Source organism: Notechis scutatus, chromosome Z (genome assembly GCF_049901735.1).
Source record: "Notechis scutatus isolate UNSWTSFEM ecotype Mainland chromosome Z, rNotScu1.2, whole genome shotgun sequence".
NCBI classification, from domain to species: Eukaryota; Metazoa; Chordata; class Lepidosauria; order Squamata; family Elapidae; genus Notechis; species Notechis scutatus.
Genome location: NC_142025.1, coordinates 3,442,127 through 3,457,202, shown reverse-complemented (window position 1 = coordinate 3,457,202; position 15,076 = coordinate 3,442,127). Strand labels below are relative to the sequence as shown.

General features: G+C 43.0%; 1 protein-coding gene across 1 annotated transcript in view; it reads left to right on the top strand.

Annotated features, from left to right (window-relative positions):
- VIPR1 (vasoactive intestinal peptide receptor 1) overlaps positions 1-15,076 on the top strand; it is a 69,370-nt gene that overhangs the window by 27,881 nt on the left and 26,413 nt on the right. The window contains exon 3 of the mRNA XM_087948378.1: positions 13,985-14,092. Within this exon, the coding sequence (XP_087804504.1) occupies positions 13,985-14,092 (108 nt within the window). The remainder of the gene's footprint in view (positions 1-13,984; positions 14,093-15,076) is intronic.

The following is a 15,076-nucleotide window of genomic DNA, read 5'->3' as shown; positions in this document are numbered from 1 at the left end:
GCTAAACAAATAATTCCCTCAACACTGTCCAACTATTTGCAAAGTCTGCATTAACTTTTAATCTTCCCATCCTTCCTTCACCCATCTTCTCTCGCTTATGACTGTATGACTGTAACTTTGTCGCTCGTATCCTTATGATTCATATTGACTGTTTCCTAGTATGATTTGATTGTTAATTGTACCCTATGACTATCATTAAGTGTTGTACGTTATGATTCTTGATTCTTAATGAATGTACCTTTTCTTTATGTATACTGAGAGTATTTACACCAAGACAAATTCCTTGTGTGTCCAATCACACTTGGCCAATAAATTTTTCTATTCTATTCTATTCTGCTGCCTGCCGGCTGCCTGCAATCTGGCAGTTCGAATCTCACCAGGCTGAAGGTTGACTCAGCCTTCCGTCTTTCCAAATGAGGACCCGGATTGTTGGGGGCAAGAGGCTGACTCTGTAAACCACTTAGAGAGGGCTGTAAAAGCACTGTGAAGCAGTATAGCAGTCTAAGTGCTATTGCTATCTAAAACTGTGGTGCTGCAGTGGTTAGACTACAGTATCGCAGGCTGACTCTGCCCACTGCCAGCAGTTCGATCCTGACCGGCTCAAGGTTGACTCAGCCCTCCGTCCTTCCAAGGTAGGTAAAATGAGGACCCAGATTGTCAGGGGCAACAGGCTGACTCTGTAAATTGCTTAGAGAGGGCTGTGAAGCACTGTGAAATGGTATAGCTAAGTGCTATTTCTTATTGTGGTTTCTGGACGACACAGTTGTGGCTGAACCCATTTCTTATTATGGAAATTGTGTTGTCATACGAACAAAGACCTAATCTTTATTTCTGAACAAGCATCTATTTCTGAGAGCCATCATTCATGGTCTCCAACCTGGTCAGTTCTTCAACTATTAATTTGGAAGCTCAAACATTGGTCCATTTGAAAAACAGGTGAGATACAGCACAGGTAACCCCCCAACTTATAAACCATTCATTTAGAGATTGTTTGAAGTTACAACAACACTAAAAAAAGGTGACTTATGACTATTCTTCACTCTAAACAACCATTGCGTGATCACCGTGTGATCAAAATTCGGATGCTTGGCAACTGACTCGTATTTATGACGATGGGATGATGTGATCCCCTTTTGTAACCTTCTTCAAGAACAGTCAAGTTTAAGGAAAGTCAAGTTCACTTAACAACCGTGTGACTAAATTAACAACTGCAGTGATTCACTTAACAGCTGTCGCAGGAAAGGTCATAAAATGGGATAAGTTTCACTTAACAAGGGTTTTGCTCAGCCACAGAAATTTTGGGCTCAATTGTCATTGTAAGTTGAGGATCTACCTGTATTTTTGCTCTTTAAAATTTCCGTGATGTTATATAAGCCTGGGGAATCTCCGAACAATCACTCGGTTTCGCAGGCCTCTTCAAATTCTTCCTGATTTTGCAATTCGACGGTGAAAAATAAGGAAGTTGGAGAACAGCAGAATTGTTGTGTTATTGTTTAATTCAGGAATTGAATTAACTTCTATTAAATCAACTTAAAGTGGTCTGCCGTTAAGCATTTTTAATAATATCACACATCAATGCACTTCCAGTTGTGTTTTTCCTGGCAATATGTTATTTATATGCAGGTAGTCCTCGACATACGACCACAACTGAGTCGAAAATTTCCATTGCTAAATGAGACCATTGTTTAGGGAATTCTGTCCCGTTTTACAGCCTTTCTTGACACAGCTGTTAAATGAATCGCTGCGGTTGTTAAGTTAGTTAACACAGTTGTGAAGTGAATCAGGCTTCCCCGATGACGTTGCTTATCAGAAAGTTGCCACACTGCGACCGTCATAAATATGAGACAGTTGCTGACCACCTGAATTTTGATCACGTGAACATGGCCACAGTTGTAAGTGTGAAAAATAGTCATGTTGCTTTTTTCAAGTGCCGTTGTAACTTCGGTCACTAAACAAATTGTTTGTAAGTCGAGGACTATCTGTATTTGTATTTCTCAGCCTCTTTCACTGACAGATGGAGGTTTTTCAAGGCAAGGAACCCAATTTGCAAATTTTGTGAACCCCTTGGGCTTCTGTCCCTCCTTCTTTCCCTTTCCTTTCTCCAGAATATTATTGGATCCCCGTGCTTTGAGTGGCAGTTCTATCACCAAATCCTCACACGGCCAGGGAAAGCTCCCGGGACTGTAAAAAGAGAATTTTGGGAGCATTCAGGTCTGTTGTCCATCCTCAGATGGGAGAGTTAGGGGAAAATAAGGAAATAAGAAATTCCAAAGGGATGGAAATAATTGATAGAAATAATTCCTTTCAAAGGAAGTCACCAGAGACTGAATTGCATTCAGTAATGGTAGTTTGTAGGTGTGTCGAGAAATTTAAGTGAACTTATAAAGGCCCTGTCCTTCCTTCCTTACCTACTTACTTACTTACTTCTCTCATTCATTCATTCTCATTTTCTTTCCTTCCATCCTTCTCTTTCTTTTTGCTCCCTTCCTTCTCCTTCTCCTTCCTTCCTTTTTTCCTTCCCTCTTATTCCTGCCTTCTCTTTCTCCTTCCTTCATTCTCTTTCTAGCATCCCTTCTTTTTCCTGCCTTCTCTCTATTCTTTTCTTTTGTCCTTCCTTCGCTCATTTATTCATCCATTCTCTCCTAATTCTTCCTTCCATCCTTCTCTTTCTCTACCTCCCTTCTCCTTTTCCTTCCTTTCTTCTTTCCCTCTCTCTGTTCCTGCCTTCTCTCTTTCCTTCCTTCCTTCCCTCCCTCCTTCATTCTCTCATTCCTTCATTCTCTTATTTCTTCCTTCCATCATTCTCTCTTTATCCTCTTTCCTCCTTTTCCTTCCTTCCTTTCTTCACTCTCTGTTCTTGCCTTCACTCTTTTTCCTTCCTCCTTCCTTCCTCCTCCCTCCTCCCTCCTTCCTTCCTTCCTTCTCTCTATTTTATTCATACCTTCTGTCCTTCTCTCTCTATCCTCTCTTCCTACTTGTTTTCCTTCCTTTTCTCCCTTCCCTCTCTCTTTTCCTGCCTTCTCTCTTTATTTCCTTCCTTTTCCTTCTTTCCTTCTTTCCTTTATTCCTTGCCCCTCTTCCCTTGCTCCCACTGTCCTTCCTTCCCTCTTCCCTTGTTCCTTCCTTCATTCCCTCCCTTTTTCCTTCCTTTTTTTGTGGCCCCAGAAGCCCAGCCCTCCTGACCTCCAAGGACATTTACGCAACTCTCTTTGCCTCACTAAAACCTTGCTCAATAGCAGGAACTGTGAGAGGGATCTTGGAGTCCTTAGTGGACAATCGCTTAAATAGGAGCCAGCCGTGTGGCTGCAGCTGCCAAAAAAGCCAACACAGTTCTAGGCTGCATTAACAGAGGGATAGAATAAAAATCACATGAAGTATTAGTATCACTTTATAAAGTAAGGCCACACTTGGAATACTGCATCCAGTTTTGGTCACCACGATGTAAAAAAAGATGTTGAGACTCTGGAGAGAGTGCAGAAAAGAGCAACAAGGATGATTGGTTGCCCTCTCCCCTCTTTGGAAGAGCTTTATAGCTCCCGCTGGAGAAAGGAAGTCCAAAACATCCTCAAAGATCCATCTCATCCTGGGAACCCCCTTTTTTTTGAACTATTACCACCTGGCAGACGGTACAGGATAATAAATACAAGGACAGATAGGCTGAAAAACAGCTTCTATCCCAGGGCAATAGGTCTGTTGAATTCTACTGTACAGTGCAGTATTGGTGCGGTGTCGGGGTTTTCAATTCAATGTGTGGAGTGTGAAGGATGTGTGTTTGTGTTTATTTTCATGGTTGTGATGTGCACTGAAGATGGCGTTTGATTTCGTTGTACGAGGTGCAGTGACAATAAAGTAAACTAAACTAGGGGCTTGGAGGCTAAAACATAAAGAACAGTTTCTAATGAAAAGAAGAACTAGGGTTGACATGATAGCAGTGTTTGGATATTTGAGGGGCTGCCACAAAGAGGTGAGGGTCAAGCTATTCTCCAAAGCACCTGAGGGCAGGAAAAGAAGCAACGGATGGAAACTAATCAAGGAGAGAAGGAGAAATTTGCTGACAGGGAGAACAATTAATCAGTGGAACAACTTGCCTCTAGAAGTTGTGAATGCTCCAACCCTGGAAGTTTTTAAGAAGAGATTGGAGAACCATTTTACCGGAGTGCTTATAGGGTTTCCTGCCTGAGCAAAGGGTTGGACTAGAAGACCTCCCCAAGGTCCCTTCCAACTCTGTTATTCTATTTCACTTGCCTTCTTTCTAAGTCTCTTCCGAGTCACCAAACTTGTTTGAGGGGTCAAAAGGCAGTTTAAGAACCTGGATGAGTTTGTCTGCAGAATAAACATTGCATCGTTGGCATTGGCTGAAAAGAAACTTTCCCTATTTCAACAAGATGTTTGTTTTTCGCTTTACGCATGGTAACAAATTTCATCAGGAGCCCCGTTGGTGCCAACTGTTCTTTAATGATGGACAGGTACCCATAAACCAACGGATCCTGTTTTAAGCCTCCACAGAGCCAGCTGAGTCAAAATTAAAGGCACAGCAGTTTCAGATAATAACAGAATAGCAGAGTTGGAAGGCACCTTAGAGGTCTTCTGGTCTAACTCTCTGTTCATGTTATTGTACCAGCAAGTCAGTAATAAATTGAACGTTAAATATTCCATGGGGGGAAAAATGAACTCTACGAAAGTTTCTGGAAAACTTTTTAGTTTATGTATCTGTCCATGCAAATCCATTTGTGTTGGGTTTTTTTTTATTGCAACCATGTACAGGTAATCCTCGACTTACGACCACAATTGACCCCCAAATTTATAAGTCTCTGAGTGAGACATCTGTTAAGGGAGTTTTGCCCCCTGTTATGAACTTTCTTGCCATCGTTGTTAAGCGAATCGTTGCGGTTGTTAAGTGAGCCACAGGGTTGTTAAGTGAATCTGGGCTTCCCCATTGACTTTGCTTGTCAGAAGGTCGCAAAAGGGGATCATGTGACCCCCGGGAATGCTGTGACCATCATAAATATGAGTCAGTTGGCAACTATCTGAATTCTGACCACGTGACCACGGGGATGCTGCAATGGTTGTAAGTGTGAAAAATGGTCATAAGTCGTTTTTTTCAGTGCCATTGTGACTTCAAACGGTCACTAAGTGAACTGTTTTAAGTCAAGGAATACCTACATGTACTTTTTTTCCCACTTTCTGTTACTAATCACTTTCCCTATCAATATAGAGGGAGAGTTTTTGATGATTCCTTGATTTGGCTGGGTTTTTTTTACCGTGTGATTGTTTCTCCGAGTTGGTAGTTCCTTGACTGGGGTATAATTGTTTGCTTTGTGATTATTGCTCTGGAATTAGTCTTTTGTAGTTGATCTCTGCTTATCTAGGTGTTGATTGCTGGCAAGGAAGTGTTTCATTTTTTTGCTTCCTTTTTGGTGGTTTGATTGTCTCTTTTGAGTGGCATGTAGACGTTTATCTCTCTGTGCCTGTTGATAGCTGCCTTGGCTGATACGTTGACAGGGTGAGCTACTAGGGCAGGGGTCTCAAACTCAATTTACCTGGGGGCCGCTGGAGGCAGAGGCTGGGTGAGGCTGGGCCGCCTAAGGGATTCCACAAAAAACATTGTTAAAAAAAATATCCTCCAATGTCATCAACAGTTAATGGTTTCTCCAATACATGAACTGTCCTGAACACATGAATGGAACATTGAAGGAAGATCATGAACAGTTCCTCAGAACATGGCTTCTTCTCCAGCTGCCAGAGACTTGACAACGCTTCCTCTCACATATCTGAGCCACATTTGGCTTGAGAGAGGAGGCACTTGAGACCCTCAGTTATGGCTTGAAGATGATCACCAGTAAGTCTGGACCTGTACTTGGACTTGTTAAAGTTCAGGGTGGAGAAGAAGCCACGACGAGGAACGGCGGCGGGACTTCCTTCAGAGGTCCATTCCCCTGCGGGCCGCACTAATATTATACTTTCATATTACGGTGGGGGCCACAGGATATCGTCCTGCGGGCCGCAATTGGCCCACGGGCGCGAGTTTGAGACCCCTGTACTAGGGTATCAAAAGAGGGCAAACCCCACTCTCTCCTAGCCCTGATGATGACATACATGTAGCCTAGTCAGGTTATGAAACATCTGCAAGAAAACAAACTGATATGGTAGAACACCAAGGAACTACCCTCCTCCGCCTTCTCTTCGCTGCAGAACACACTCCCTGCTAGAATTGATGGCGTTAGCGACTTTGGTATTGAAACTTCTGCAAAAATTAAAATAATAATAATAACGCTACCTGAACAGTTCCTATGTCCTTGGTTGGGGCTTGAGCTGTTGAGCTATCAACCAGCCCGAAAGGCTGTGAATCTCGCTAAAGACTAAATAATAATAATAATAATAATAATAATAATAATAATAATAATAATAATAATAATAATAAATTAAAAATAAAAGAAATATAAAAACCAACAAAGCTCAGAAAGTGCCAAGTACCCCAAAGTCGTCCCCCTCCTCTTATTCTTATTCTTTCCCTTCTTCCTCCTCCTCTTCCTCCTCTCCGCAAACCCCACTCCTATCTAGCACTGATGATGTTACCTAGTTTGGTAATTTCCTTATCCCTCATTTCCTAGGCAGGTTTGCATAGAACATCTGGATGAAATTAGCCAGGTTCAGGGAGCACCAAGGATCTTACAGTCCTTCCCCTCCTCCACTCTATACCCTCCACTCTCATCTAGCACTGATGGTGTTATATAGTTTGGTCATGAAACATCTGGAAGAAATTAGCCAGGTTCAGAGAGCACCAAGGTTCCTGTAGTTCAACCCCAAAGCTGTATTCTTTTCCATTGGCTTTGTCTTAACCTAGCCTAAACTCAGCCTAATTGAACCTGCCCTGCAGTACATTAGATGGCCACCAGGTGTCACAAAGGGATGAGGAAAAGTGCCTCTTAGCTGCCATCTATGGGCTGTACTGTTAGTTGTGAGCCAGCTCTGTAAATCTAATCCTGCCAGTCGGTCCCTTCCTATTTAAAATGAATTTCAGTAGGAGAAACATAAGATTGCAAGTCTTTCACTCCCCTCAGATCTAATACAGGGAGTCCTCAACTTACAACCGTTCATTTTGTGACTGTTCAAAGCTTACCATGGGACTGAAAAAAGTGACTTATGACTGCTTTTGACTATGCTTTTGTAACCTCCCCATGTTCACATGATCCAAGTACAGAACTTTGGCAACTGACTCATACTTATGACGGTTGCAGTGTCTCCCAGGGTCTTGTGATCCCCTTTTGCGACCTTCTGACAAGCAACGGGGAAGCCCAGGTTCACTTAACAACTAGAGCGGTTCGTTTAACCACTGTGGCACGAAAGGTCGTAAAGTGGGACGAAACTCCCTTAAAAACGGTCTCGTATTGCAACGGAAAGTTATGGCTTGGTGGTGGCCTTGCCTAGAAACTCTGCCGGCTGTTTTGCATTCCATTTCCGGAATGATGGAATTATCAGTTGTCGCCTCGTGCACCCATTTATTTTGCTAATTAAATGATCAGCGGTTCCTTTAGCAAAGCACTCGGCTATAATCAGGATAAAGTGAAAAATGCATCGGATTGAGTCCCCCTGTGATCAATCGCCTTGATTTAAGTCGATTCATCCTTTCAGACATGTTAAGTTTGCCCTGCAAGGAAGTCATGCATCACAAACAGTCCAGCTTAACACTTCATCCATCATTCCCCACCCGCCCTCTCTCTCTCTTCTACCCCAGATGCAGGATATAAAAAGCAATGTCCTGCTTATGAATCATTCAGGAAAGGGGGTAATTATTAACCATCCCTGGTATTCAGTGCCACGTCAGTTTGGCACGATTACAGGCAATCCTTGACCAAAATCGGGCACCGGGATTTCCCGTCATTAAGCGAGTCACACCCAATTTTAGCACCCTTTTTTTTTTTGCCGCAGTTGTTAAATAATCACAGCCGTTGTTAAGGGGATGAATACAAATGTTGAGTGAATCCAGCTTTTTTCCATAACGGACCTATGGCTATTTTTCACAAATGTATTGCCATGGGCAGGGAATCAAAATTCGGATGCTTGGAAACTGGCATGTATTTATGACAGTGGCAGAGTCCCGGGGAGTCATGTGATCGTGACCTTCTGATGAGCTAAGCCAATGGGGAAGCCAGATGTAATTAACAGCCGGGTGACTAATTTCACAACTGCAATGATGATTCCCTTAACAACCGTGGCAGGAAAGGTTGTAAAATGCAGCAAAACTTGCTTAACAACGGTTCTGTTTGGCAGTGGAAATTTGGGGCTTAATTGTGGTTGTAAGTCGAGGACTACTTGTATCCCCACTCTCCACCGAATGGCTTGTTTAATTTTAGCTTGGCAGATATGCTTGTTTATTACTTAACTTAATTGAATTGAATTCTTTATTGTCATTGTACGTATATACACAGTATACACATACAACGAAGTTCACATAACTCCCAGAGACCAGACCCAACACGCACAAACACAAAGCCATCACTCTGCTAAACAAATAATTCCCTGAACACTGTTCAACTATTTACAAAGTGTACACTACTATTACTGTTAATCTTCTCACCACTCCTTATCACCCATCCCCTCCCACTTGACTGTTTCCTAGTATGATTTGATTGTTAATTGTACCCTATGACTATCATTAAGTGTTGTACGTTATGATTCTTGATTCTTAACGAATGTACCTTTTCTTTATGTATACTGAGAGTATTTACACCAAGACAAATTCCTTGTGTGTCAAATCACACTTGGCCAATAAAAGTATTCTAATTATAGCTCTGGGATAAAAACTGTTCAGGAAAACACGCGGTCCGAGTTTTAATTGCTCTTAGTCTTCTGCTAGAAGGTAACAGTTCACAAAGATTGTAAGCAGGATGGGAAGAGTCTCTGAGAATGTTGTGCAACTTCCTCAAACAGCGAGATGCAAAGATATTATCCAGGGCTGGAAGTGCCAGAAATTTAAAAATACCAACCCTCTCCACCTCAACTTACTCAGTCGGATGGAGTTTATTCAACAAACCATGTTTAACCCAACCATGGCTTAACAGGATGCATCAGCCCAGCCTATGACAAGCACTTCCCGTGACCCAAATTTAGAACTAGGATTTTTTCAGGATTTGCCGAGTACAAGAGGCCCAAATCTATCCTTTAAAGAAAAAAGGAATACCTTTCCCTGATTTACAACCCCAATTTTTGGTCATTAAGAGAGACAGTGCTCCAATTTACGACTTTTCTTGCCACAGTTGCTAAGTCAATCTCCGCAGTTGTTAACTGATTAAGACACAGTGGTTAAGCGAATCTGGCTTAATGTTGAACATTTAACCTCTATTTTTCTATCATTCCTCACCCTTCTTCCTGCAGAAACTTATGTGAATCATATTTTTTAATGGACCGAGGGCTAAATGCAAAAGCAGTTTTGCCCTGGTAAATCTTTCCTGCGTAATGGTGTAAGTAGTCCTCCACTTACGACCACAATAGAGCCCAAACTTTCTGTTGCTAAGCAGGACAGCTGCAGAGCGAGTTTTGCTCCACGGTACAGACCATTTTTGCCACAATGGTTAAGTGAAGTACTCCAGTTGTTTAAGTTAATGACATGCTTGTTAAATGAATCCAGCTTCCCCATTGCTTGTCAGGGGGTTGCAAAAGAGAGACATTGCAACCGTCATAAATACGAGTCAGTTGCCAAGCGCCTGAATTTTGATCATGTGACCATGGGGATACTGCAACAGTCATAAGTGTGAAAAACGGTCATAAGCCAGCCTTTTTTCCCCATGTTCTTTTAACTTTGAACGGTCACTAAATGAATGGCTGTAAGTGGAGGATTTTCCATAATCGTTTTTTTGATGCCACAGCTGCCTTCCCAAAACTCAGTATGACAGCTGTTTGGCCACCTCGGGGTCATTTGGAGATCCGGTCAGCGCTAACTGGTGTCCCTGGGTGCCATTTCTTTTATCAAATATGTGCACAATTTCGGACACGCACCTCTGCCGGACGTGTGCAGTCAGTTGGATGCTCAGAGTTCAGACAGCCTACAGCTTTTCTGCACTCACTCACACACACACACACACACACACACACACACACACACACACACATGTCCCCCCAAAAACCAAGAAATATTTGGGCAATTGGACTGGATGATCCCCCCAAGATCCCTTTCAATGCTTTGAGCCTCTGATCCACTAATGAGTCCGCCAAATTCAAAATTCCAGGGATCACAGGAGAACACGGGGATTCAAATGTGGGACATTCTGAAAGCTGAAGATGAGGGTCTGTTTGGCCTAACGGGGAAGGCACCACGGTAGAAACCAGGTGACGGTGAGTTCTAGTCCTGTCTCAGACATGAAAGTTGGCAGACAGACTTTGGGCCAATCACCAGGAAACAGTGAGTTCTAGTTCCACCTTAGGCATGAAAGTCATCTGGGTAACTTTGGGTCAATCACCAGGAGAGGGTGACTTCTAGTTCCACAAAAGCCAGCTGGGTGATTGTGCCAATCACCAGGAGATGGCGAGTTCCAGTCCCGCCTTAGGCACAAAAGCTATCTGGGTGACTTGGGCCATTTCCTCTCGGTCCAAATTAAGTCATTGGCCTCATAGTCTCTGTGCCTTCCCCACCAACAGTGAGCAAACTCTACAGGTGTTGCCCTACAATTCCCAGCATTCCTCACCATCACTTCCTGGGAGTGCTGGGAGTTGAAGTTTATCAACATTTGGAAAGTCGGACAATACCTCTTGAGTACAGGTAGTTCTTGAATTACAATAATAGTTCATTTAGTGACCGTTCGAAGTTGAAACAGCACCGAAAAAAGAGAGATGACCGTTTTTCACACTTACGATCTTTCCAGCATGTTCAAAATTCAGACACTTGGCAACTGACTCATATTTATGACGGTTGCAGTGTGCTGGGGTCAAGAGATCCCTTTTTGTTACCTTCTGGCAAGCAAAGTCAATGGGGAAGACGGATTCGCTTAACCAACCATGCTATTAACTTAACAACTGTGGCGATCCACTTAACGACTGAAGCTAAAAAGGTCATAAAATGGGGGGAAATTCACTAAAACAACGGTCTCGCTTAGGAACTTAAAAATTTTGGGCTCAATTGTGGTCATAAGTGTAGGACTACCTGTAGGTAGATCTGCAAAGATTTCAAAAACCAACTCTTACCCTGATCTATTGGAAATACACCTCCATGAAGTTGCAACCTGCTAGATCCCTCACAGTGGCTCCTGCATTTTGTACCTTGCAGGCGTCATAAAAATAGATTGCAACTGTCATAAATACGGGTGAGTTGCCACGTGTCTGAATGTTGATCATGTGACCACAGGAGAGTGCGATGCTCATAAGTGTGAGCAATGGACATAAGTTGCTTTTTCAGTGCCGTTGTAACTTTGAACAGTCACTAAATGAACTGTTGTAAACCGAGGACTATCGATACCTGTATTAATTTAGTTATGGGAGCGCCATCACTGGAGGCTTTCAAGAAGAGATTGGGCTGCCATTTGTCAGAAATGGTGTAGGGTCTCCCGCTTGGGCGGGGGGTTGGACTAGATGACCTACAAGGTCCCTTCCAACTCTGATTATCTGTATCCTGCTGTATGGAAGGAGTAACCGAGAAACATCTGGTGTTTTTTTTCCCCCCATTAAAACAGCAGCAAGAATATACAGGGATATTTTTTTTTCTAAGTTTTTCCATCTTACCATAAAAATGTCAAAAGGTTATAACGTGCAACAATTCTTTCAGACAAGTGGAGAATTTTTGCTTAAGATCTGCTAAGGGGAAATTACCTGTGAAAGACAATATGGAAGATCTGTCAGCCTTCAAGGTGGCCCGGACAAGAAATCAATACTGGGAATATTAAGGCTGCTTTCCTTGCAAGGAGGAAGTAAAACAAAAACAAAAAGCTTGCAAGTCTGAAAGGACAATTCTTCCCCTCCCCTCTTCTCCTCCCTCCCCCTCCCCTTTAAAGGAGGCCTCCATCTAGCAACCGTGGTTGGGTTAGGGATTTTTCCTCTGTATCCAATCTTGCCTGAAACCTTCCTTCCTTCTTTCCCTCCTTCTTTCCTTCCTTCCTTCCTTCCTTCCTCCCTCCCTCCCTCCCTCCCTCCTTCCTTCCTTCCTTCCTTCCTTCCTTCCTTCTATCCTCCCTCCCTCCCTCCCTCCTTCCTTCGTTCCTTCCTTCTTTCCTTCCTTCTTTCCTTCCTTCCCTCCCTCCCTCCCTCCTTCCTTCCTTCCTTCTATCCTCCCTCCCTCCTTCCTTCCTTCCTTCTTTCCTTCCTTCCTTCCATCCTCCCTCCCTCCTTCCTTCCTTCGTTCCTTCCTTCTTTCCTTCCTTTCTTCCCTCCCTCCCTCCTTCCTTCCTTCCTTCTATCCTTCCCTCCCTCCCTCCCTCCCTCCCTCCCTTCCTTCCTTCCTTCCTTCCTTCCTTCTATCCTTCCCTCCCTCCCTCCCTCCCTTCCTTCCTTCCTTCCTTCCTTCCTTCCTTCCTTCCTTCCTCACTCCCTTCCCATTCTCTTTCCTCATTCATTCATTCCTTTCCTCTCTTTCCTTCATTTGCTGTTCTTCCCTCCCCTCATCTCCCCTTCCTTTCCCTTTCCATCTTCCTTCCTGTTGCCTTTCTTCCTCCCTTGCTTCCTTCCCTCCTTCTTTCCTCTATTTTTTCCATCTTTTTCTCTTCATCTTTCTTTTCTTCCTCTGTTCCCTCCTTTCCCCTTTCCTTCCTTCCTCCCTCTCTGCCTCCCTACTTCCCTCCCTCCTTTCCCATTCTTTTTCCCATTCATTCTTTCTTCTCTTCCTTCCTTTCCTCTTTCCTTCATTTGTTCTCCTTCCTTCCCCTCCCGTCATCTCCCTTTCCCTTCCTTTCCCTTTCCATCTTTCTTCCTGTTTGCTTTCTTACCCCTTGCTTCCTTCTCTCCTTTCCTTTTCACCCCTCTTTCTCACCTCCTTTTTCTCCTCCTCTTTCTTTTCTTCCTCTGTTCCTTCCTCCTTTCCCCTTTCCTTTCTTACTCCTTTCCTCCCTCCCTCCCTCCCTATTACCTTTCATCCGCCTGCCCTCCCTCCTTTCTCCCTTTTCCCCTCCTTTTTCCCCCTCCCTTTTCATTACCCAGCTAGATAACGTCACCAGTGCTAGAAAGGAGTCTCTCCCCCCACCTCTCTCTCTCTCCTCCTCCTCCTCCTCCTCCCTCCCTCCCTCCCTCCCTCCCTCCCTCCCACCCTCCCTCTCTGTCTGATAATGTTATGTAGTTCAGTAATGAAATGTCTGGAAGAAAACAATTAAGCTTCAAGGCCAAGGGGGAGGGGAAGGGAAAGGGGGGAAAGAGGAAGAGAAGAAATGGGAAAAGAAGAAGATAAAGGAGGGAGAGAGGAAGAGAGGAAGGAAAAAAGAAAGAAAGAAAGAAAGAAAGAAAGAGAGAAAAAGAAAGAAAAGAAAAAAAGAAAGAAAGAAAGAAAGAAAGAAAGAAAGAAAGAAAGAAAGAAAGAAAGAAAGAAAGAAAGAAAGAAAGAAAGAAAGAAAGAAAGAAGAGGGTAGGGAGGAAGGGAATTCTGGCTTCCAGCATTGATGATGTTATCTAGTTGGGTCATGAAACGTCTGCAAGAAAACCATTGTAACTTCAAATGGCCACACAACAAAAGATTGTAAGTCGAGGCCCAAGTGTATTCTATAACTTTGTGGTTTTCACTGAGGCCATGTTCTAGTCCCATCCTAGGCATGAAAGCCAATTGGAGGACTTTGGGCCAATCACCAGATGTGAGTTCTAGTCCTGCCTTAGGCACAAAAGATGCCTGGGTGACTTTTGAGCCAATCATTTTCTCTCATATCAACCATACTAACAGGATTGTTATGATGTGTGAAATAGGAGGAGGAAGGAAGAAGTATTAAGATACGTTCACCGCCTTGCATTGTTTATAAAAAAATATATATCTAAGAGCAGAATATAAAATAAATAAACATGTGTTGTTCTTTTCCCATAGGTTGTGGAAGTCTTTGGGATAGCATTAACTGCTGGCCCGCCGCAAATTTGGGGGAAACAAAAGTGTTGTCCTGTCCTCTCTTTTTCACCTACTTTTCAAAAATTCAAGGTAAGTTGAACTAAAGATTGTTGTTTTTTCCCCAAAAAATTGATCAGTAGAATTTTGTGCTGTGCATAAAGGTCTCTGGGATGCAATCTATCAGTTGACCTCCAGATGGCATGGAAGAACAAGGAAATGCTCTGAACTCTTTGCTGCCATCCAATGATTCTCATAATTATTGCAATTTTAGGTGAAATAGTCTTAATTCTCTAGTTTGGCCAATCTAGTGCCTTTTAGTAGCATAGAAGCTAAAATCAGAAGGCATCTGATTTTCATGACCATTTTTCCCATGCCTGTTAAGTGGATCAGAGGAGCTGCTAAATGAATCATGAGGTTGTTAAATGAATCCGGCTTTCCCCAGCGGTGATCCTGTGATCCTGGGATACTATATCATAAATACATACTGGTTGCCAAGTTCCCAATTTTTGATCACATAATACTGCAGAGTTCTTAAGTGTGAGGACTGGTCATAAGACACATTTACTTGTACCATTGTAACTTCAAATGATCACAAAGCGAATAGTTGTAAGTCAAGGACTATCTATAGAAACGGCTCAGACATAACCACGTGTTAAGATGGGCGGTTAATAGATTTTACAAATAAATCAGGTAGTCCTCAAATTATGACCAAAATTGAACCCACAGTTTCTGTTGCTAAGTGAGGCAGTTATTCAGTGAGTTGTGCCTCATTTTGCAACCTTTCTTGCCACAGTTAAGCGAACTACTGCACTTGTTAAGTGACTAACATGGTCGTTAAGCGAAACTGGTTTCCCCATTGACGTTGCTTGTCAGAAGATCACATGACCACAGGACATGGCAACTGCCATAAGTACATGCCAGTTGCCAAGTATCATATTTATAACGATTACATTATCCCTTTTGCGACCATCTGACAAGCAAAACTAGCAACAGTGGCAAGAACGATATTAAAATAGGGCAAAAACTCACTTAACGACTGTCTTGCTCAGCAGTGGAAATTTTGGGCACAATTGT